The 22,748-nt window shown below is 52.1% G+C and overlaps 1 protein-coding gene and 1 long non-coding RNA gene across 5 annotated transcripts in view; one reads left to right on the top strand and one right to left on the bottom strand.

Annotated features, from left to right (window-relative positions):
* Positions 1-16,001, top strand: part of MAPK4 (mitogen-activated protein kinase 4) — a 168,030-nt gene extending 152,029 nt beyond the window's left edge. For all 4 annotated transcript variants that reach the window (XM_025273700.3, XM_025273704.3, XM_025273703.3 and 1 more), the window contains 4 exons: positions 4,757-4,901; positions 6,392-6,553; positions 10,528-10,729; positions 14,454-16,001. In XM_025273700.3, the coding sequence (XP_025129485.2) occupies positions 4,757-4,901; positions 6,392-6,553; positions 10,528-10,729; positions 14,454-15,165 (1,221 nt within the window). In that variant the 3' untranslated portion in view covers positions 15,166-16,001. The remainder of the gene's footprint in view (positions 1-4,756; positions 4,902-6,391; positions 6,554-10,527; positions 10,730-14,453) is intronic.
* LOC123331264 lies at positions 7,339-9,317 on the bottom strand. The gene is made up of 2 exons (XR_006547823.1): positions 9,209-9,317; positions 7,339-7,691 (listed from the first exon to the last, which is right to left on the bottom strand). It is a non-coding gene; the product is annotated as an uncharacterized LOC123331264 (long non-coding RNA).
* Positions 16,002-22,748: the final 6,747 nt, after the last annotated feature.

Below are 22,748 nucleotides of genomic sequence, written 5' to 3'. Positions count from 1 at the left end.
GGCCACCAGGGAAGCTATAAACAGAACGTACCCGGTGACTTACCAATGATTGTATTGTACACTGGGCTTGTAAGACTGTGCGTTCCTTCCCTCAGCTTGAGAGAGTCCCTGCTGCATATCTTCATGGAAATGAGTTTAACAGAATGAGTTTGGAGTCAGCAAGAAGAAAGGTGATTCCACTGTGGTGTTCTTTATCTTTTAAAAGGCTTCTAACATGCCTGATGTGGATATTGGCACAAATAAGAATTATACCTTCGGAGGAAGGAGGCTGTGGAGAGGGAGGCAGTGTATTTCTGCTTAACCTGGGCCTCTGAGAAGGTGGTGTTTTTCTAAATGATCTTTTGATGAGTGCTTGTAACACAAAGAATTAACCCCTATTACAGGTCAGCCTGCTGCTCAGTTAGAGAAATCTGCCTGGCCTGTGAGCAAGGCATTAATCCCTTGGGCAGGGCAGGATATTAAAGATCATCCAGGGTTTTCCTGGTTCAAATGCAGTCCCCCAACCTGCAGCATCGGTACCACCTTGTTGGCCTGATGAAATGGAATCTGCACGTGTTCAGCCCAGGTCCCCAAGAATTCAAGTGCAAGCCAGAGTCCGAGGATCTGCGGCCTGCAGGGTGCTGCTGGCTCATCTCCCATGAGCTTGTCCATCCCTGTCTGCCTGGGAGCCCAGCCCCACCCTGCGACAGCCTGGTGGATTCGAGGGCTCTCTTTCTTCGAAAGGCAGTTCAGCCATCTATTCAGATCACAGGGACTACATCGTCCCAAACTGGCGCTGCATCCCAGCTGTGCTGCTTGCAGCCTGGGTGACCATGGATAGGTTGCTTACCCTCTCTGTGCTTCCGATTCCTCCCTGTCAAATGACTGTCATAAGAGTCCCTAACTCATGGGGTTTTCTCAGGGATTAAAAGAGTTAATCCCTAGGAAGCATGAGAGCAGTTCGAGTATCTCAGTAAGCGTGAGCTATTATTATACTGCCTGGATTCCTGCCTCATGCCATGGCTCACGTCTGTCCCTAGAGCCTCAGAGAACAAGCTTAACTCCCCATCTGTATGACAGCCCTGTGTACGTCCAGAGGCAGCTCTCATGTCCTCCTCTGCAATATTCCCCAGGCTCTAAGCGCCCCGTCTTTCCCATTCCTTGGGTGACATGCTTTGATTTCCACAGCACATCCGTCGGGAGCTCTTCTGAGAACTTGCACCTCCACAAAATCACAGCATCCATGCCACAGCCCTGTTGACCCCCTCAAGCTCAAAAGTTCTTACTTCTCCGTAGCCTGATAACTCTTTCCCTTGACCCAGTTTCTTCTAGATCAGAGAGGATCCATGTGTGCATTCCTCCCCTCTTCCAGGGAAGTGTGGTGCCCAGGGGCCTTCCTGAACCTGTTAACCCACGGCTACCCAGAGAGCACCTGAGTTGCAAGCCTCTCCAGGCTTCCCGCAGCCACTGCCAGGGCTCCACGAACGGCCCTCCCTCTAGTGGAGTCTGCAGGAGCCCTACCACGGGCACAGGCCTCCCCAGGACCTTCCATAGAAATCCCCGTCCTACCCACCTCCCCTCCTTGCCCAACCCCACCCCCAGGTCTGCCCTGACCCAGAAATGCCCACACCCCTCTGTTCCCATCCCTCCCTCCCCAGGGCTCCTTTTGCTCCAGAGCCTGGCATAAGCCACAGGAAGAAAGTGAGTTAGTCGCTTAGTCATGTCCAACTCTTTGCCACCCCCTGGACGGTAGCCTGCCAGGCTTCTCTCTCCATCAGATTTTCTAGGCAGAAATGCTGGAGTGGGTAGCCATTCCCTTCTCCACGGCATCTTCCTGACCCAGGGATCAAACCCACATCTCCTGCATGGCAGGCAGATTCTTAACCTCTGTCCTATGGCTCCTGAAACACATCAGGGGCAGCCTTGCCTCTGCAAACATCTTTTACATTCAGGGCAGGTGCTTCAGAAGGAAGCCCCCTGCATCCACTTCAGCCCCAGATTCTGCAGATAGACAGGTGTTAATTATAGGGAATTCCATAACAGCCTGCTCACTGACACATCAGAGTAAACTCCCCTCGGTATCTTCCCCAATGGGCACTCTGCTTTTGCCTTCCTCTGACACTCTTACCTTCTGGCTGGAGAATAACACTGGGCCATTCTTTATTTATAACCCACCCACCCAGATGTGCGCACCTACAGTTGGGCTTGTCTCTCATTTTGAGACTCAGACTTAAACTCACGAGCTACTCTCCATACAACCACAGGGATGAGTCCAGATGCATTAGGCTAAGCAAAGGAATTTCAACTCAAAAGGCTACACACTATGACTCCATTTATATGCATTCTGTACAAGGCAAAACTAAGGAGATGGAAAAGAGTGGTTTCTAAGGAACTAGGGCTGGGGGTGACCCGAAGCAGGCAGGAGGGGATTGTGTGAGATAATAGATTGTTATACATCTTGATTGTGATGGTGGTTACACGATTTTATACTTTGTCAAAACTCATGGAACTATACACTAAAAAGTGAATTTTACTGTTTATAAATTATACATCAATAAACCTGGCTTTAAAAAAAGTTACACTTGCCAGTCCTTTCTGGAACAAGGCAAAGTGTAAGGCAAAAGCCAACAACTTTTGTAAACTCCTCACCCACTGCTGAAAGTGGGAATTGGATCTCCCTGTAAAATCAGGTCTGTTAAAGAAAGGGATCAGTGGTTCCTCCAGTAGGGGCCCCATTTTGAAAGGGCTCTGGCCATGCGAGACTTTCTTTACTCATTCATCCGTCCATCCACTCAACAGTGTTCATTGGACATTTCCTAAGAGGCAGACTTGGGACAGAAACGAGCAAGGCAGAAACGGCTGTGAAACAAGATACAGCCTCTACCCATGAGGGGGGAATTGTCCAGTGGTCCTGGGGGTTGAGTGGGTGAGGCAGGTGGGATGGGAACAGCAGAGAAGTAAAGTGCTCAGTCATGTCCCACTCTTTGCCACCCCAGGGACTGCAGTCCCCCAGACTCCTCTGTCCATGGGATTTTCCAGGCAAGAATACTGGAGTGGGTTGCCACTTCCTCCTCCAGGGGATATTCCCTACCTAGAAATCAAACCCACATCCCCTGAATTGCAGGCAGTCTTTTACCACTGAGCCACCAGGGAAGCCCCAGAGAAGTAAAGAAACAGAGACAAAACAGGGATGGTGGAACTCCTGGGAGGGGGCATTCAACTTCACCCCAGGGAGCTGGGGAGCTTCTGAGAGGAAGCAGGCCTGCATGAGTTAGCTAGGAAGGACAACGGGTGTGAAGACACCCATCCCTGGAAGGTACACATGCAAAGGCCCAAAGGACAGAGAAAGGGGGCACATTTTAAAAATTACAAGGAGCTCATTTGGGAGCCTCGAGGCTGGGGAGTGGGGGTGCTCTAGTCTTTTCTTCCTTTCTGCCGCCAGTTTGAGGTCCCGCTCTGAAGAAACATGTGTCACTGAGGAGAGAAAACTGCTGTAACTGAGGGCTCTCGGGTTTTAAACACAATAAATCTTTGCTCAACAAGTGAAGAGATTTCAGATTAACTGATTAAAAGCTCCTGGGGACTTGAGCTTCCTAACTTTTCCTCTGTTTTAACCTGGGTCTGTGATACTTTCTACTTCAGCAGAAAAGGAAAATTAGATGCCAAATTGGAAATTACAACAGCAAATAACAAAATGTTCCCTAGACTCCCTGACTGGATACCCCTGGTGCTAACTGTCTGACCTTGACCACCAAATAGGTCTGTTTTCTTCACTTTAGAGAGACCGTTCCAGGTAATGCAAACAGACATTTTGCAGATTTCACTGTTGCACATGCTTTCTGAATTACACAGAGAACAGTTTCCACATGGCCTGGCTATACTTCCCTAAAGCACCTATGACGTCATTATTTCCCATAGGAAGGGCTTCCACCCCAGGCCACACACAGAGCAGTGGCTGAAATCAGCTAGAGCATCCACCCCACACTCTGTAGAACTCCCAGAACCCTCTGGGCCAACCAAAGCTGTGTCCAGTCTGCCCTTTAGGGCTGCTCCCCAAAGCCCTTCACCCACACCCATGATGAAGCTGGCTTCGTCCATTCCCAGCAGAAGATTGGTGTCTGGCATTGTAGCAGAATTAATTTAATCATAAGCACCAAAGCAACTGGCTTGATTTCAATTTTCCAGCTATTTCTGAGATTCAGCCCACTGCATAAATGAAATTCCAGTTTCTCGTCATTACTCTGTTGATGGTGACAATGAACTCGAGTACGGCTCCTGTTTATCCATCTTCTTACTAGACGAGGGTAGAGTGTTATGTGTTGTTACATCAAGATGGGCTGGGAAAGCGTTGCTTCTTAAATAATAGCATCCTGGATCCCATTCCACCGAACAGAAGAACTCCAGGGCCTCATAAGATTCCCCCACCAAACTCTTTGAGCCCCTCAAACCTGCCTGAACCCCTCTAAACAGATGATCAACAGGAAGGATGGAGAGTGAAAGGGGTCTTTTCTCCCTGAGAAGGGACAAGAAGAAAGGTACGGGAGGGAGTGATGCTCAGTCATGTTGGACTCTCTGCGATCCCATGGAATTCTCCAGGCCAGAATACTGGAGTGGGTAGCCTTTCCCTTCTCCAAGCAATCTTCCCAACCCAGGGATCGAGCCCAGGTCTCCCGCACTGCAGGCGGATTCTTTACCAGCTGAGCCACCAGGGAAGCCCTGTGGGAGGGAGGGTGTCCACAAATGACTGACCATTGGAAGCTGGGGTTTTGTCTTCCAGGGCTACCTGTCAGAAGGCCTGGTAACGAAGTGGTACCGCTCACCACGCCTACTCCTCTCCCCTAACAACTACACCAAAGCCATCGACATGTGGGCCGCCGGCTGTATCCTGGCTGAGATGCTCACGGGCAGGATGCTCTTTGCTGGTAAGCTGCTACCCGGGCCACCCTCCTACCCCTCTGCTGCAGCTCAATAAAAGGGGCGGAAACATGCTAATCACAAAACCTGCTATCCTCCTCTTTGAGGTTGCCTCTGACTTTGACGGCACTACTTGCAGGCACCTTGTTATCAACTATTTCGGGCAAAATCCTGGCTTAAAAAAAAAAAGAAAGAAGAAGAAAAAACTTCTTGAGCACTAAACTTCCAAAATCAAGAAATCGTGTCTCTTCAAACACCTTAAGATTGACCCATGAAAACACCCACCCAACCTTTTCAGCTCCTTTCTTCCCTCTCCCTGCCACTGTGAGAGGTCAGTCTGGACTGCTCATTTAGAGAGGGGACCCCGCCAGGCTCCCAGAGTCCCTGCACCGACTCTACCTGAGTCCACTGCAGGGAGAAGCCAAGTGACTCCTTCAGAGCAGACGCTGATGCTTCGCCACTTTCTGGGTCAGCATTCACAGCATTCGCATGCACTTAGTGCCACACAGGGCATCATTAGGGGGACACGGGAGAGCCCTGCCCTTGGCCTCCAGCTTCTGGAAGACTGGGACCCCAGAGGACTCAGTGATGGTGGGGGTTGCTCTGTGCAGCTGGATGAGTCAGGAAGGAAGACCGGGCTTGGTTGGATTTAACCCAGTAGAGGTGAATGGCAAGGCTACTCATGCAAAAAGGGAAAACAAAAGGAATGGAATGGCCAGAGACCAGAGAGGGCGGCAAAGATTCAGACCTGACCCACCCCAGCAGCATCAAAGCTCTGAAACAGCATCAGCAATGGCCTGGGTGTGGAAGAGGACTTGAGTTTCCGAGAATCAGAAAGCCTGAAGCTTCTTATGGGTGAAGATGCTATTCATTCCCAGCATGTAGCATGATCCCTGGCAGGGAGAGGACACTCCATAAATATTTGTTGAGTGAACGAATGAGTGACTGAATGAGTGCTTGAATGAGCCATTCCGTTCTGTACCATAGGCCTGGCACGCCCTGTCTTCCTCCCTCTGCCTGGAGGAGCACAAGTCAGTGTGCTCATGACATGTCCCAAACTTAATTTGCTATTCCTGATTTTTTTTTTTTCCCTCCTAATGTGAACCCAAAAGGTAAGACTTATTTTTAGCCTTAAAATCTCTTCCTCACCCAGCCTGGTAAAGGACATGCACAGAGGTGCATGGGAAGGAACGCTTGGAAAGCCTCAGGTCGGACTCCCATCATTTTAGCGTGGGCTGACTCAGGCTGTATGAGGCTAGACCATTCCAGAGGCACAGAATGCTAAGAGAATGGATGGGCCCCAGAGACTAGCCCTTCTTTCTGCATTTGACCAAGCCCCAGAAATGGCAAGCAACTTGCCCACCGTCACCCAGAAGTTAGCAGCAGAATGAACCCAGGGCCCCGGGCTCCCACTGTCCTAGGCTCCTAGGCGCTGGGGTTTCCACACCCACCAGCCTGGTGGGCAGCATGCTTAACCATCTGGCATTTGCCTCCGCAGGGGCTCACGAGCTGGAGCAGATGCAGCTCATCCTGGAGACCGTCCCCGTGATCCGGGAGGAGGACAAGGACGAGCTGCTCAAGGTGATGCCTTCCTTCGTCAGCAGCACCTGGGAGGTGAAGCGGCCGCTGCGCAAGCTGCTCCCGGAAGTGAACAGCGAAGGTACCGCCGCCCGACTGCCCGGCCGGCGTCTGGAGGCTGCACTCTGCGCCCTGGCTTCACCCTGGGGCCCGGGGGCAGGCAGTCTTTTCCAAAAGGACCAGAGTCCCTAGACACAGAAGCGGGGGACCCCCCCTGGCAGCAGGTCTTTGCCCTCGCTGCTTCCAGACCGAGTTCAGCCGTCAGGCCACCCTCAAGGCAGTCACTGCTGGTCCTCCACACTCAACCCTGATTTTGTTTCCTTTTCCTTCTTTCTCACTTGCCTCCCTCCCTCTCCTCCACCTCCCTTTACTTTTTCCCCTCTGGAAGGCATGGTACAGTTTCATCAGCTTCCAAGTCTGACCCAGGCTCAGCTCTCCATTCCACCAGTGACTAGCTGTTTGGCATTGGGCAAACTTAACTTCTCTGCATCTGTTTCCCTAACTGTAAAATGGGTATATTAATACATGACACATAGGGTCATTGTGATGAGTACATAAAATAGAGTTTGTAAAGTCCTTGGCATAGGATAGTTTCTCCATTATCTGAGATGTCAGAATATCACCAGTCTCATACCTGCTAGAGGCTTCCTTGTTGTTCTTCAGTCGCTAAGTCGTGTCTGACTCTTTGCCACCCCCTGGACTGAAGTATGCCAGGCTCCTCTGTCCTCCACTGTCCCCTAGAATTTACTCAGATTCATATCCAGTGAGTCAGTGATGCTATCTAACCATCTCATCCTCTGCTTGAGGAAATTCCTATATCAGATAGGATATAGGTTTGGCCAATTGTAAGAGAAACCCAGATTCTCAACAACTTAAATAACATTTATTTCTTATTTAAGAAAAAAAAAAGAGTTTATTTCTCTCATATAAGAATCTAAAGTAGACAGTCCAGGGCCTCTGAGGTAGACCTGGTCTACAGTCATCCAGAGGTTCAAGCCCCTTCTGTCTTATATCTCTACCACCTTAGGGTGTTGCCCTTACCCCTTGGAGGCAGGTGGGGGAGGAGGGCAGCCCCTTGCCTTTAAAGTCATGAGCCAGGATTTGGACACCTCACCTCCATTCATGTCCTGTTGGCCAGAGTGTAAGTCACCTGGCCCCACCTCGCTGCAGTGAGGCTGTGACATGGAAACTTACCCCACTGCCACTATGTGTCCATTACTCTGAAAGAGGAGAACAGACATGGGTACCAACTACCGTCTCTGCCATGCTCACCCCCATCGAAAAACCAAGAACTTGGACTAACAGTGTCTTTGGCCATAATCCCCTGTCAATCAATAAACTGTCTCAGCTTCCCTGCCATCAAGGGAGAGAGGCAGTTTGATTCCCTACAAATTAAGTCTCAGCCCATCCACATTTTTTTTTGATTCTTGGGCCTTTGTAGAAATCCTGCCATGTGACAGGAGGTTCAGAATTCTCAGGAATTCTGGATCAGGGGTGAGTCATCCATGTCTCTTCCCAAACCACCACACACACACAGTAGCCCCTCTGAATGTTGTGGGCCTGTCTCAGAGAAACCAGAGACATGACAGATGGTCTACCAGGGAAGATGGATACCTGTCAGAGATGAGCAGATGAAGGAACACATCCTAAGGGGCCAGCGAGAGCTCTGGGGGTTTGGGGAGGGCGTGAGAGCCACCGGGCACAGAGAGGGACAGAGAGCCGGCCCGGAGAGCTGATGAGGGCTGGGATCAGCAGGATCTGATCGTCTGAAGTGAAGTGGGAGGGGTGAGCAAGGCCAAGAGGCCACAAGGCTCTGAATGCCCAGGCAACGTGTGTGGACTGGATCCTGGAGCCAAATAGAGGTTCACGAAAGCCGGGCCGGCTTCACCCTCCCAATGTGCCGGCTTCAACCACAGTTCTCTCATCCGTCTCTGGGCTTGGAAAGTGACCCCGGTCAGCCTGACCTCAGGGGAGAGAGGTATGGCTGAAATGAAACTTCAGTAGGGAAAAGGGTATCACACCCGCCTGCCCCAAAGAGCCAGCTGCTGTCCCTCGGCTCACCCTGGGCTGTCCCTCTGAGGACCTACAGGCCTGGGAAGAGGCTGTCTCTCTAGCTTTCCCCTCGGAGGCATGAAGGACACAGTCTGGGTGGACTGTGTTCCCCAAGCAGCCACCACTGCACAGCCGCAGGACAAGGGAGCAGGCCCGAGACTGCACCCAGAGGGCGTCAGTCCTGAGCTGTGCTGGCAAGAAGCAACTATACCGCAGGGGACAGAGCCGATGAGGAAGTCTCTTCCCAAAACAGGGAGAGGAGCGCTCTGGCCCTGCCCCCCACCCCACCTCTCAATCACCAGAGATGCCCCTCCCTGAGAATCCTTCCAGAAACCCTGGGGGCTCTGAAGAGCCCAGCTGAGAATCTAGTGGGGCCACATAAAAGTCACATGATTGTACAGCTGCTACTGCTAAGTCGCTTCAGTCGTGAATGACTCTGTGCGACCCCATAGATGGCAGCCCACCAGGCTCCTCCACCCATGGGATTTTCCAGGCACGAGTGCTGGAGTGGGGTGCCATTGCCTTCTCTGAAGCCTCATTATATCAGAAGCATCAAAAAACCCCACAAAAACATGTGGGAGGTTGAACTTGCAGAAGAAGAAAGAGTTGGGGAGTAAGGGCAGTGGTCATGAGTTAAGGGGAAGCCAGTCCTGTAGCTGATAGACCTGAAATCTCCATGGCCTACCTGCTAGCGATGTAGGCACTGATCAACTCAAGTCCAGACAGACGGGGGCCTCTGCCCAGGACACAGGCCTTCTGCCATCTTCGATCAGAGCTTCCAAGGCTCCCCTGGGCACCAACTTCCAGCTGAAGCCAGAGACGGGAAAGAGAGCAGACACACATGCAGGAGGTTTTGAAGAAGATGGCCTTCATCTGTCAAACCTCCAGGGGCAACATGTGGGAGAAAGAGCTCTGGACCTAGGAGGCCCGGGCTGGCAGACTCTGTCCCCCCGCCTTCCTCCATGGTGACGGCTCTCACTCAGGCTTTCTACTGCTGAGTCCTACAGGAGGAGGGTCCTCCACCGGCTCCCCCCACAGCTGCACTCAACCCACACCTGATGGTGGGGGTGGAGATGCCCCCGCCTACCCTCTCCAGGTGGGACCACCTCCGAGGCGTGTCCTACGCTGTCTCTCGGAGGACCCAGTGGAACGGAGCCCCAAGTGCCTTCAGCAGGAACTTCTCACTAGCACGTCCTTGGCTGGCTTCTCCCCCACCCCCTACCGGTGCTTCCTGGGGTCACTGCCACATAAAGTGCCTCCACCCCGTTCCTTGTCTCTGCAGAAATCCAGCCAAAGGCAAAGTTCTAGCCCTGACCTCCCGTAACCAACGGTGACCTTATCTTACAAGTCACTGCAATCCCTCTGTATGTATTGTATGTATGTGGGCAGTCAGTCATGTCCGACTCTTTGCGACCCCATGGACTGTAGCCTGCCAGGCTCCTCTTGTCCATGGAATTTTCCAGGCAAGAATACTGGAGTGGTTGCCATTTCCTGCTCCAGGGATCGAGCCCACATCGTTTGCGTCTCCTGCATGGGCAGGCTGATTCTTTACCATAAGCGCCACCTGGGAAGACCGTAACCCCTCTGAAAGTGCAAGTAAAAGTCTCTCAGTCATGCCCGACTCCTTGCGACCTCATGGACTATACAGTCCATGGAATTCTCCAGATCAGAATACTGGAGTGGGTAGCCTATCCCTTCTCCAGGGGATCTTCCCAACCCAGGGATCAAACCGGGGTCTCCTGCAATGCAGGTGGATTCTTTACCAGCTCAGCTACCAGGGTAAGCCCTCTGGACCTCCGTTAATTCATTTGTGGAGTCAGAAAGCAGCATCTGCTCTGAATTTATCCCTAGACTGTGGTGAGGGTCATGAGAAAGGGAACGGGTAAGAAGCCCTTTCACAAATGGAAAAGTACAGACACTCGGGGGCATCCCCAGGCTGAGGAGTCTCATTCTCAGTGTGGCAAGGGCACCAATGACCATCCCGTCCTGCTCTGCTCCCCACAGCCATCGACTTTCTGGAGAAGATACTGACCTTTAACCCCATGGATCGCCTGACTGCCGAGATGGGGCTGCAGCACCCCTACATGAGCCCGTACTCTTGCCCGGAGGATGAGCCCACCTCACAGCACCCCTTCCGCATCGAGGATGAGATTGACGACATCCTGCTGATGGCCGCCAGCCAGAGCCAGCTCTCCAACTGGGACAGGTGTGGTTCCAGGGGCCCCAGCCCTGGAGGTTGGGGTTCATTACCCCATCCTCCCATTTCTACCTGCCTCTGATCCTCTGTGACCTCTCCTTCTGTCTCCCGAGTTCTAAAGTCCATGGGGCGCTTTCCCCAGCTTGGCTTCCCGCCCTTCCCTCCTTGTCCCTAGACGCTCGCTGTAGATGAACAGCCGTGTCCTGCGTGTGCGGTCAGGGGCTGCCTTTGTGCCTCTGCCACCCTCTTTCCCCACCCCAGCTGCACCGCACACCCGGGCTCAACACAGAGTTGGGCAAGCATTTAATGTGCACCCGCGGCTGGAGCTCACGTCTTGCAGGCTGGGAATTTGCCCCAGAAAAGCAAAGCACAGCAATGCAAGAAAACAAGGTGCAGTTCACGGTCACACAACACCTTCCTGCTCTTCACACCCTTTGCATCTCCTGAGAAGCCAGTAAAGCAGGCACCATTATCATTATTGCCCACTGATACACGAGGAAGCCACAGCTCAGAGAGGCTGGAGACTGGTGTCGTGTCACAGGGCTAACACCTGGCCACGAGGGGCAGTCCCCTGTCTCGTGTCAGACATCGTTAACACTCGCAGAACTCTTCTCTCCTAAGCTGGGCTGGGCCTCAGAATCCTTCTCAACCCAGTGTGCCTAGAAGTCACTACCAATGAGTCAGAGCTGGGGAGAAGATATGTTTTTTTTGTTTTTTGTTTTTTTACAAACTACATAAGCACACAATGATCTCTCAGGGCCCTTCCCATTCTGATGTTCTAGATCAGGCAGAAATGTTTAGGCATCACCACCTGCTAATTCTGGGAGGGGAGCGATGGTAGCTGCTCCATTTAGAAACAGAACTCCAGGGCTTAGCAGCTAGGACTCTGAGGGGGCCGAAGTGGGAGCCCTGCTGCTGTGAGAAAGTGACAGCTAGTTACAGAAGTGACAGATGAGCAGTATCTCCTTTTCGGTCATTTGACAGATGATGGGTTTCAGATTAAGGAGGCTCCGAGGGAGGGTCAGGGCCACCTTGCTATTTTGGGACAGGCTGGTCGTTGTCGATGGTTGTTATCAAGTGTTGCCAGCAAATAGAGATTAACTAAGACCCTCTCTGCTGCTCCCATGCTAGGCCTGCCCTTAACTGTGGTCCCTGCAGCCCCGCCCCCTCCACTCCACAGCGTCTAGGGCACAGCGCATTGGCGTGGCAGGGTTCATCCATGCTCATCACGGCTATGGCCTGAGGCTGGCACCTGGAAAACTGTAGCAGGGTTTCTTTGGCCCCTGCCCATCAACTCTGACCACTTCTAAACCTGGGCCTCCTCTGCTCTGACTTTTCCCATCACACCTGCATGACGAAGGCGGATGACGAAGGCAGTGACAAGCCCCTGCCCACAGGCCCTGCTGCTTTGGGCAAGCTGTTGACTTCCGAACACTCGTGTCCTCACCTATGGAGCAGGTGATAATACTCCATGGGGTTGCCCTGGAGACTGCAGACAACTTATCGGGTTGGCCGAAAAGTTTGTTAGGGCTTTCCATACCATCGTGTGGACAAGCCCGAACCAATTTTTTGGCCAACCCAATACATTTGGCCCTTAGCAATGTAGCAGCCAAAAGTGAAAGACATCCCATTGGGGTTTTATTAAATGCTATCACAGAGCTGCAGAAGAATGGGATGAATATGAGCTTTACCTTTTTGAATTATGCCCAGTCCAGCCAGTGTAGAAACTGGCAAGACAGTTCTGTGAGTTATGCAGCTGGAGCACTCACGGTTCACTGAAGCTCTGAATCCTCAGCAATGCCATCTGCACATACTCATACTCTGTCCAGGGTCCCAGCCTAGCCCTTACCAAGATACTGGTCCTGGTTTGAGGGGATTCTGAAACCTCAAACTAACAGAACTTTCTAATAGAACTAACAGAGCGTCCAAAAGTGATGCTCTTCACAAGTTCTTCCGCCTGAAATCTCTGCCATTTCAAGGACCCTCACGGGAGGGGGCAGTGTTCACCTTGAGGAGTGACTCCTGCCCTAATGGCATCAACAGGCAGAACTGGTACCTTCCTGCCTGGAAGGTACCAAACCACAAGGCATGGACCACAGCTGCCTGCCTGCCTGGTTACACAGCCAAACAAGCCTTCCCTTGGTTTTTCCTGTGTGAGCGCTTGGCCTCCTGTTCCAAGAGGTTTCTTCTGTGCTCCCTGCCTCCCCGTCCCCTAAATTCCGCATAGAACATCTGACACGGGGAGGGCTCAGCCCAGGCTGATGGCCTGCCCGCCTGCCCACCTGTCCTTCACTGGGCAGCTGCTTTCCAAGGCCCCAGGACAGTCAACAGAGGGCAGAATTCCAAGGATCCTTGGCCTCTTTAGAGGGTATGCCAAGAGGTACCAAAGAGGGTACTCTTTTTGGTACGCCCCACCTGCTCACATCTGCACAGAGTCCTGCAGAGCCTCCAACCAGAACCCCTAGGGCAGGGTTCTTAGCCCTGGTTGGAACTTAGAAACACCTGGAGAGGTGTTTCTAAGATGACCTGCAGGGCCTTTCCCTAGACATACTGAATCAGCATTGGAGGTGCAGGGCGGGCATGGAACTTTATTTTTAATTCCCCCCCCACCCGCCCCCGACACACACACGTGCGCGCGCACACACACACACACAAACAAGTGATTCTAATCTGAGCCAAGGCAGTGAAGCACTCATCAGAGCCCTGCTACTCAAAGTGTGGGCCACGGACCAGCAGCATCACATCACCTGGGAGCCTGTTAGACACGCAGATTCTCAGACCCCACCTCATTTACTGGATCAAGATCTGTGTTCTAACAAGGTCCCCAGGTGATTTGTGTGGACATCACAGTTTGAGGAGCACTACATAGGTGGATCCACTAGAAAATGCATTCCAAGGTGACAAGGATTTTGTTCCCTGCTGTGTCCAGTAATGCCCAGTACAGCACCTGGCACAGAGGAGGTGCTCAAGAAATATTTGTAGGGTATTGAATGAATGGGCTTCCAAAGAGGCCCCAGTGGTAAAGCGCCTGACAATGCAGGTTTGATCCCTGGGTCGGGAAGAGCCCCTGGAGGAGGGCATGGCAACCCACTCCAGTATTCTTGCCTGGAGAATCCCATGGACAGAGGAGCCTGGTGGGCTACAGTCCATAGGGTCACAAGCAGTGGGACATGACTGAAGTGACTCAGGACGCACACACATTGAATGAATGAATACTATACATACATTCCATGAAATTCTCCAGGCCAGAATACTGAAGTGGGTAGCCTTTCCCTTCTCCAGGGGATCTTCCCAACCCAGGGATCGCACCCAGGTCTCCCACATTGTGGGCAGATTCTTTACCAGCTGAGCTACAAGGGAAGCCCAAGAATACTGGAGTGGGTAGCCTATTCCTTCTCCAGCGGATCTTCCCGACCCAGGAACCCAACCAGGCTCTCCTGCAGGCGGATTCTTTACCAACTGAGCTCTGAGGGAAGCCCCTTGAATATAAGAGGAAACAATCAGTCCCTCCACCTGCGCACTGGGGGCTCACCGTTACTGTTCCTTTGTCCCATGTCCCTCCCACCTTGGAGGTGGGGGACAGCAGGAGCTGGGGGGACTGGAAAGGAATGGAAAGCCTGGCTGTTGGGGGGGCAAACAGTGATGAGGGGGGTGGCTCCCTCCGCAAAGCCACCCCGGCTGGCAAGGCGAGCAAGAGCGGAGTGTCCAACGGCCATCCCGTCTTACCCTGCAGGTACCCCGTGAGCCTGTCGTCGGACCTGGAGTGGCGGCCCGACCGGTGCCAGGACACGAGCGAGGGGCAGCGTGACCCACGCGCGGGGTCGGCGCCGCTGGTGGAGGACGTGCAGGTGGACCCGCGCAAGGACTCGCAGAGCAGCTCCGAGCGCTTCCTGGAGCAGTCACACTCGTCCATGGAGCGCGCCTTCGAGGCCGACTACGGGCGCTCCTGCGACTACAAGGTGGGCTCGCCGTCCTACCTGGACAAGCTGCTGTGGCGCGACAGCAAGCCGCACCACTACTCGGAGCCCAAGCTCATCTTGGACCTGTCGCACTGGAAGCAGGCAGCCGGCGCGCCCCCCGCTGCCGGGGTGGCCGGCGTGGCTGCGGTGACCGCGGACCCCGGGCCGCGAGACGACGAGCCGGCCAGCCTCTTCCTGGAGATTGCGCAGTGGGTCAAGAGCACGCAGGGCTGCCCTGAGCGCGGCGCCAGCCCGCCCCCCGACGGCCCAGAGCGCCGCCGGTCCCCACCCGGCCGCCCGGCCCCCATCGATGGGGGCGCCAGCCCGCAGTTCGACCTGGACGTGTTCATCTCCCGCGCCCTGAAGCTCTGCACCAAGCCCGAGGACCTGCCGGACAATAAACTGGGCGACCTCAACGGCGCGTGCATCTCCGAGCACCCCGGCGACCTCGTGCAGACCGAGGCCTTCTCCAAAGAAAGGTGGTGAGGGCAGAGGGGCGCTCCAGCCCGTCCCCCCGGAAACCATCCAGGGAAAGCCAGCCCTGGCCCGAGGGGACCGCCCCCCTGACACCTCCACCAGCCCTTCCACCCCCTCTCTGCTGCCCTGGGGTTAGCGGAACAGGAAGGATCCGAGGAGCGAGAGGAATGTCCATTTCTTAAACTGCCTTAATAACTAGCCTTTAACCTCTGGGAGCGTGTTTGAACAGGAGCCTATTTTGGGGGGTGGGGGGTTGATCACTTTCCCAGCAAAGAAGAGGCCCTTGTGTTTTTATCAGCGGTGGTGCGCAGGGCAGAAAGGTCTTAGCAGTCAACAGGCCCCACCTGGGTGGCTGCCTGGAGAGGAGCCTGGCAGAGAGGGTTGGAACTCTCTAGTCCAAGCAGCCTCAGCTCACAGATGAGAAACACAGTGAGGTCCAGAGAAGCCAAGTGACTTGTTAATGAGATCGGGGCCTAGCCGTGTCAGGGCAAGCCTTGAATCCCAGTCTCCTGGCCCCCAGGCCAGTGTCTATCCATCTGTCCACTAAACAATGTCTTCCTCTACTGGGGTCACTCTGGCCTTTTTGTCAGAAAACTTGGTTCAAGACGTTTCTTCCCTGTCCATTACCAGCTTACCCATTCTGTGTGCTTTTACTCAGAGCCGTGTCCTGTGAATTCTGAAATTGGACATTGAGCCAGCTTCCTTCCCCTTGTCAACAAGCATATATTTTTTTTTTCCTGGCTCTCATGGCACCCCACTCCAGTACTCTTGCCTGGAAAATCCCAAGGATGGAGGAGCCTGGTAGGCTGCGGTCCATAGGGTTGCTAAGAGTCGGACATGACGAGCGACTTCCCTTTCACTTTTCACTTTCATGTACTGGAGAAGGAAATGGCAACCCACTCCAGTATTCTTGCCTGGAGAATCCCAGGTCCAGGGGAGCCTGATGGGCTGTTGTCTATGGGGTCGCACAGAGTCGGACACGACTGAAGTGACTTAGCAGTAGCAGCAACTACTGAATATTCCCATTTGCCTCACCCCGGTGTGATCTGAACTCTTGGTTTCAGATCAGACCAGTTTGGGATCTGTGGGTAAAATCACCCATCCTCCCAGACCTGTGCACACACATTTTCCAGAACTTCCTATGCACTTTCCTGACACACACGCAGACACAGTGACACAGCTCTTGTTCCCCAGGGAATGCCGTACACTGGTGAGTTTGAAGACAGCAATTCCAAGAATCCCTGCAGCCTGCCCCGCACCCCTAGTACACACAGCCCCGCTCCAAGCCTACCTTGGGAGCTTGTGTTCTCAGCCCAAATTGCCCCTTTGGAGGAAAGCAGTGAAGTGCCTGCAACAGAGCGGATGTGCTGGGAGAGACGCCCTCACACAGGACCCATCGACCTTCATTAATTCTGCCCTTGGTTTGATCATCCATTTAGCCCCAGCAAACTGCAGGCCCTGAAGAAATATACTGGAGAGCAAGGGGCCTTGGGGACAAGGAATCCAGAAAGGCAGGAAGGTCTGAAAAGTGGGGTGCTGACATTGAGTGCCCTCAGGGGTCAGGTATCAGCATGGGGACCCCATGACAGAAGAAGGGACTTGAGACCACCATGTCCTCCCTAGCTTAGGCCAGGATGAATTTGGAGCATGCCAAACCAGAGGTACCGGAGAAGGCAATGGCACCCCACTCCAGTGCTCTTGCCTGGAAAACTCCATGGACGGAGGAGCCTGGTGGGCTGCAGTCCATGGGGTCTCGAAGAGTCGGACATGACTGAGCGACTTCACTTTCACTTTTCACTTTCCTGCATTGGAGAAGGAAATGGCAACCCACTCCGGTGTTCTTGCCTGGAGAATCCCAGGGACGGGGGAGCCTGGTGGGCTGCCATCTATGGGGTTGCACAGAGTCAGACACAACTGAAGTGACTTAGCAAACCAGAGGTGCACGTGTTTACAGAGCCTCAAGGGACAGTGTGTAGCATGGCAGGTCCTCTGCAGAGGCATGGAGTCCGGTCCCCGGCAAACGCTCTTCCGTTTCCACCACCGGCATTCAGCTCCCCTCAGAGATGCCCATAGGAGCCGGTCTGTAAACAGAGGATCCCCCAGTGTTGATCGTAGGCTGTGTTCACCCTCACCTCAACAGCACCTTAAATCTAATCAGCTAACTAGGATCTGTACATTGAAACCTGCAACACATTAGAAACTTATATTTAAAAACAGTTAACCATACTGACCAATTTTTACCTGGGAAATATGTAAATATGAAGTGTTGGGGTTTCTTTTTTTTTTTTTTTTAAGAAAAGGAGACGTTCACCGCTCTCATGTGCCATTTGTCCTCAGAGGGCGGTTTTACTTTTTTGGTAAAGGAACAAGCTGCTGATCTTGACAAGGAGTTCATATATAATTGTTATTACAGAGGAATTGCTATTACTCATGTTTTACAAATATCTATTAAACATTATTAAACTTGATCGGGATGGGCCAAATAAAGTTTTATTGGAACATAGATTCATTTGTTCATCTACTTACTCTCATTCATTTACACGTTATCTGCTGTCTTTAACAGCAGTTGAGTCATCGGAACACGGCTGGATTCTCCCTGTACCTGTGAAGACAAGGTGTTTTGAGGGGTTGCAAGTTGAAGGGGAGGTGAGGAGAGAATCTACAAAGATTGGTAAAAAGGGAAGACATTCAACAATCACCTGGGTCAGGCCCAGGGTCTACCTTGTATGTTTCAAACCATCTCTTGGAGCCAACTCCAAACCTTCTGACCGAGGTTGGTTCTTGGTCCCACAGCTTCCTCCTAGCTTGGAGCTCTATCAGTGAGGAAAGTCAGAGGAACTGCTTAGTTTCCTTCAAAAGCAAACTCAGAGACAAAGAATCAAGTGCAAGTAATTAAGGGGCGGGAGAAATGGCTTCAGGAGACACAGATAGGTGATAGGGAAGTGATGGGGAAGGGAAAGAAGCCAACAAGGGTGCATGCCACCACTGTGGGCATGGCAGCTTAATCCCGGTGGGGTGCTCGATTAGAGAGGAACATCCACCTCGCCACCCGGCGCATCCTTGGAGGATGACCATATTCTTGGACTGTTACTTCCCAGCAGTCTGGCCTGTCCTGCACTGCAGCAGAACAGGTTCCAGCAGCCAAAGAAAGGCCACAGACACGAGGACACAGGTGCTGGCAGGTGAAAGTTGGGGTGACAAGCGCAGAAAGACTAGGACCAAGTAGATCTCAGTAAAGCACCAACACTCGCAGGTGTCAGCAGCAGGATTTAACGCGAAGAGGGTTCAGAACACCTGTTAGTGTTGGCAATACACTCCGGGTTTCTCAACCCCTCCTGTCCCCTCTTGACTGCCTCCAAGAATTAAAACCTGTCACAGGGCAGGAAGCTGCAGGTAAAACACAGAGGTGGAAGAGGCTGGAGGTACTAAGGTGACTGCTACCTGAGCTACCCATGGCTTTTCATGTCAATCTCCTAAACATCCCAAGCTCGGCATCTGTGTCCCGCCACGAGTCCCACTAATCCAACTCTGGGATCAGTCGTCCCTGTCCCTGCTGAGAAGTTTCAGTGTCAAATCGATGGGGGTCCTTGTGTCAGACCCTACTGGCAAGGCCTGTGGTGTAGGTGCAAGAGCTGTGTGTAAGGCCACTTTGACCCTTGAGATGTGAATTTTGCTTTTTACACTAAGAACTTCACGAAGATCATGAAAAACATTCAAAGTTCAAGTTCCTTAGTTTCCGCTCATGTCTCTTTCTTGCTCTGCACGTTCTTGACTAACAGGTATGTTAACTCTCTTTACGCATTGGCACCTTTTAGCACCCAGTCGCTAATTCCCACGGGAATGAAATATGGCAGGGTTCTGAGTACAATCGTGGTCAGGAAACAGAGCCCAGCCCACCAGACAACTGAACCTGCAGGTGCAGTCTCCTTGGTACAGTGCTTTGGCTGGGCAACTCAGCTATATTCTGGGTCATTCTATTTCATGAATAGTGATTGGCTTTGTTTTTACTCACAGCATTAGAGTGATTATTAGTCTCAAGGTCCTTACTGTGGGATCAGATTGGCCCTCAGAGCACCTGCCCCACCCCAGTCCCTTCCATCAAGCTTAGTTGACAGGCTTGTCGAAAATAGGCTCTGCTGTGGGAGAAAACAAACTTGTGAATGACAAGTTTGTGTCTGAGAGCCAAACTGCATATTTGACTATTGTTCCATACTGTCTTCCAGAACTCTGAACCAAAGCAAGGCTTAACATCTTCTCCACTTTAATTCATGGGCTCAGTACTAAGATAGAGCTTTAAATGACTGAGAAATTCCTTTGCAGACACAAAGACACCGTGAGCTGTGCAGAGATGCATCAAAATATGGTTGTGGGGGTCCCAGTGGCCATCAGACTTCGGTCACTACTGTCCTGGCTTCGTTCTCGGGAATCTTAAGGTGGGGATTCCTTAGCAAGTGATTGATGGAGGAGATACCTGAAGATGACGGAGGGTATGGGACACAGAGGAGGGCTGGAGACGAGTACTCAGCAAGTACCCGGTCCAGGCGAGAAACTAGCTTCAGCTTGACCCCACGGAGAGCTCTGCAGTACAGATTGTGCCGTGGAATTGGCCCCACCTTGAAGAGGAGAGGACAGCCTTTTGTGCCTCCATGTCAGCCAGTCTTTGGTTGCAGGCTGTGGGGGTTGGTGGTGAGGGGCAGGACCTATTCACCAAAAGAAGTTCTAGGAGCAGCTGTGAGCCACTCAGCGGTCAAACCCACAGCCACGGGACAGTGGGCAGACTCCCTGCTGAAGGGGGTCTGGGCAGGGTCCCATCCACATCACAGAGCCCTGTGCTAGGCGCTGGGGGGGATAAAGAGGCAGAAAGGGGGCCGGCCCAGCAGATTTTTATGGTTGGAGTGGATAAGTGGGGCAAACATATAAACCCTCTGAGGTGCAAACAAGAGACCTTCCAAGTTCCTCACCTGGTGGGCACGCCAAGGCCCAGGTCCAGCCCTTTCATTATTAACTTTCTGCTGTTCACTTGCCTAAAAGCTACCTCTACACCACCGCCCCCTACCACGGAACTCTCAGGCAAGTGACTGTGTTGGGGGTCCCCAAGCCCACCCACACCCACATCTTATTGGCCTGTTTCTCAGGAGAGCCCTGACTAGTGAGAGCACAGGGCTTGACATGCACCATCCATTTTAATCCTCACCACAACTGAGGAGGCAGATGTCATCAAACCCATTTTACAAGTGTGGAGACCAAGGGACAGAGAAGTTAAGTAACTTACCCAAGGTCAGAGTAACAAAGGATTTCAGCCAGGAATAACTGAGCCAGACGGCATGGGCTGGAATTCCAGCACTATCACGTACTCACTTTCTTCTTTTCACTTTCATCACTTACTTAAGTTCATCTTTCTATGCCTCCATTTCCTCATCTGTAAAATGGGGATAATTGTAATACCTGTCTCATAGAATCATTGCAAACATTAAAGATGCTAAACTATGTAAAGCACTTAGTGTTTGTACAATACAGTGTTTGACATGTCAAAAGTGTTTTATATGTGTTTGGTAAGTAAATTAAAAGAAACAAGATTATTAAATGGCAGATCCAAAATTTGTACCTAATAAATGATACTTTCAATTTTATTTCTTCTCTGGGATTTTTATATTGCTCTATGTCAAACAGGTAGAAAATCCACATCTCTGTTAAAAACAAAAATCAGCCGCAAAACCCCACCCTTTGAAGTATTTGCTCAGCCTACAACCTCCCTTCTCTGAGAAGTGTACCCCGGCTCCCCCATTCACAGGAGAGGCTGCTCCATTCAAGTTGGAGCTATGGTGACCTTCCGCCCTCACCCTTCCCACCCCCGTCCTGGTGACTGGACCAGGGTACACACTCCCGACCCAAACTGGACCAACTGTGTTCTCTCTCCTGGGAATGTAGATTTAAGATTTAAGATGAGAATGCAGATTTAAGATTTAAGATGGGAATGTAAATTTAAGATTTAAGATGAGAATGCAGATTTAAGATTTAAGATGGGAATGTAGATTTAAGATTTAAGATGGGAATGTAGATTTAAGATGTCAGAGTTTGCTGTTGCTTGAACTGAGGACAAAGCAACCTCAGAACTGTGAGATGACCAAGTTCACTGTGAGTCTTTAATCACAGAAGGAGAGGAATAGAGCAGCAGTAATAGAGGAGAGCAGAGAAGGCAATGGCACCCCACTCCAGTACTCTTGCCTGAAAAATCCCATGGGCGGAGGAGCCTGGTAGGCTGCAGTCCATGGGGTCGCTAGAGTCGGACACGACTGAGCGACTTCACTTTCCCTTTTCACTTTCCTGCATTGGAGAAGGAAATGGCAACCCACTCCGGTGTTCTTGCCTGGAGAATCCCAGGGACGGGGGAGCCTGGTGGGCTGCCGTCTGTGGGGTCGCACAGAATCGGACACGACTGAAGCGACTTAGCAGCAGCAATAGAGGAGAGAGGGAGAGACAAACTGAACTGCCCTAGTGCTGGTTTCTGCCAGTTTCAGTCGCTCATGGGGCCTTGACTACACCTCCGGTCCCTGGTCCCTATAGGTTACCCCATGTCCTGAGAATAACACCCCTTTCTGTGCATCTCCCTTGAGTGGACTCTCACAGCTGAGAAGAGCCTTGACTCAGCTGCCTTCCTGTCCAAGCCCCGTGCTGAACCCCCACATGTGACCTGGATGTGGGGGGCCTTGTCCCCCTAGTATGCATTCATGTTTTGGCACAGGAAGCTCATCACAGCAGCCTCCTGTGAGCAGTGCTTTGCTCAAAAGGAAAGAAACTGCATAGACTTCCAGGTGAGAGGGAATGGGAGGCATTTAGATAAAGCCTTCCCCTTGGGCCAGAACTGGGTGAACCCAACCCAGCTGGCGCTGTGGTGAAGAACCCACCTGCCAATGCAGGTGTCCATGAAAAATGCGGGTTTGATTCCTGGGTCGGGAAGACCCCCTGGAGGAGAGTACAGCAACGCACTCCAATATTCTTGCCTGGAGAATCCCATGGACAGAGGAGCCTGGTGGGCTATGGCCCATAAGGTCTGTACACAGAGTTGAACATGACTGAAGCAACTTAGCATGCATGCAGAAAACCATGGGTGGGAAGGAAAGTTCTGGCAGGACCTCAGGGCTAATTTCATCTCCTCCAGATTTCCGCCTCAGGCTGCCCTGACCTGAGCGGGGCAGCGGCCAGTCAGTGGCTAGAGAAGCTCCCACCTGCAAGCTCCATTCTCATGATTTCAGCCACGGTCCAGGTTGTTAGCCACTGGCTGCAGGTGGCTACTGAACCCTTGAAATGTAGCTGGTTTGAATTGAGATGTGCTGTAAGTGCCAAATACATTCAAATTTCAAAGACTTAGTACCTCCCCCCGCAACAAATGTAAAATATCTCCTTCATAAATATTTATACTGATTACATATTGAAGTCATAACAGTTTTGTGTATGCGTGAATGCATGCTCAGTCGCTCCAGTCATGTCTGACTCTTTGCGATCCTATGGACTGTAGCCCACCAGTCTCCTCTGTCCATGGGATTCTCCAGGAAAGAATACTGGAGTGACTTGCCATGCACTCCTCCAGGGGA

The sequence above is a fragment of the Bubalus bubalis genome, chromosome 22 (genome assembly GCF_019923935.1).
Source record: "Bubalus bubalis isolate 160015118507 breed Murrah chromosome 22, NDDB_SH_1, whole genome shotgun sequence".
Taxonomy (NCBI): Eukaryota; Metazoa; Chordata; class Mammalia; order Artiodactyla; family Bovidae; genus Bubalus; species Bubalus bubalis.
Note: the sequence above shows the minus strand (reverse complement) of the source record. Positions and strands in the feature narration are given on the sequence as shown.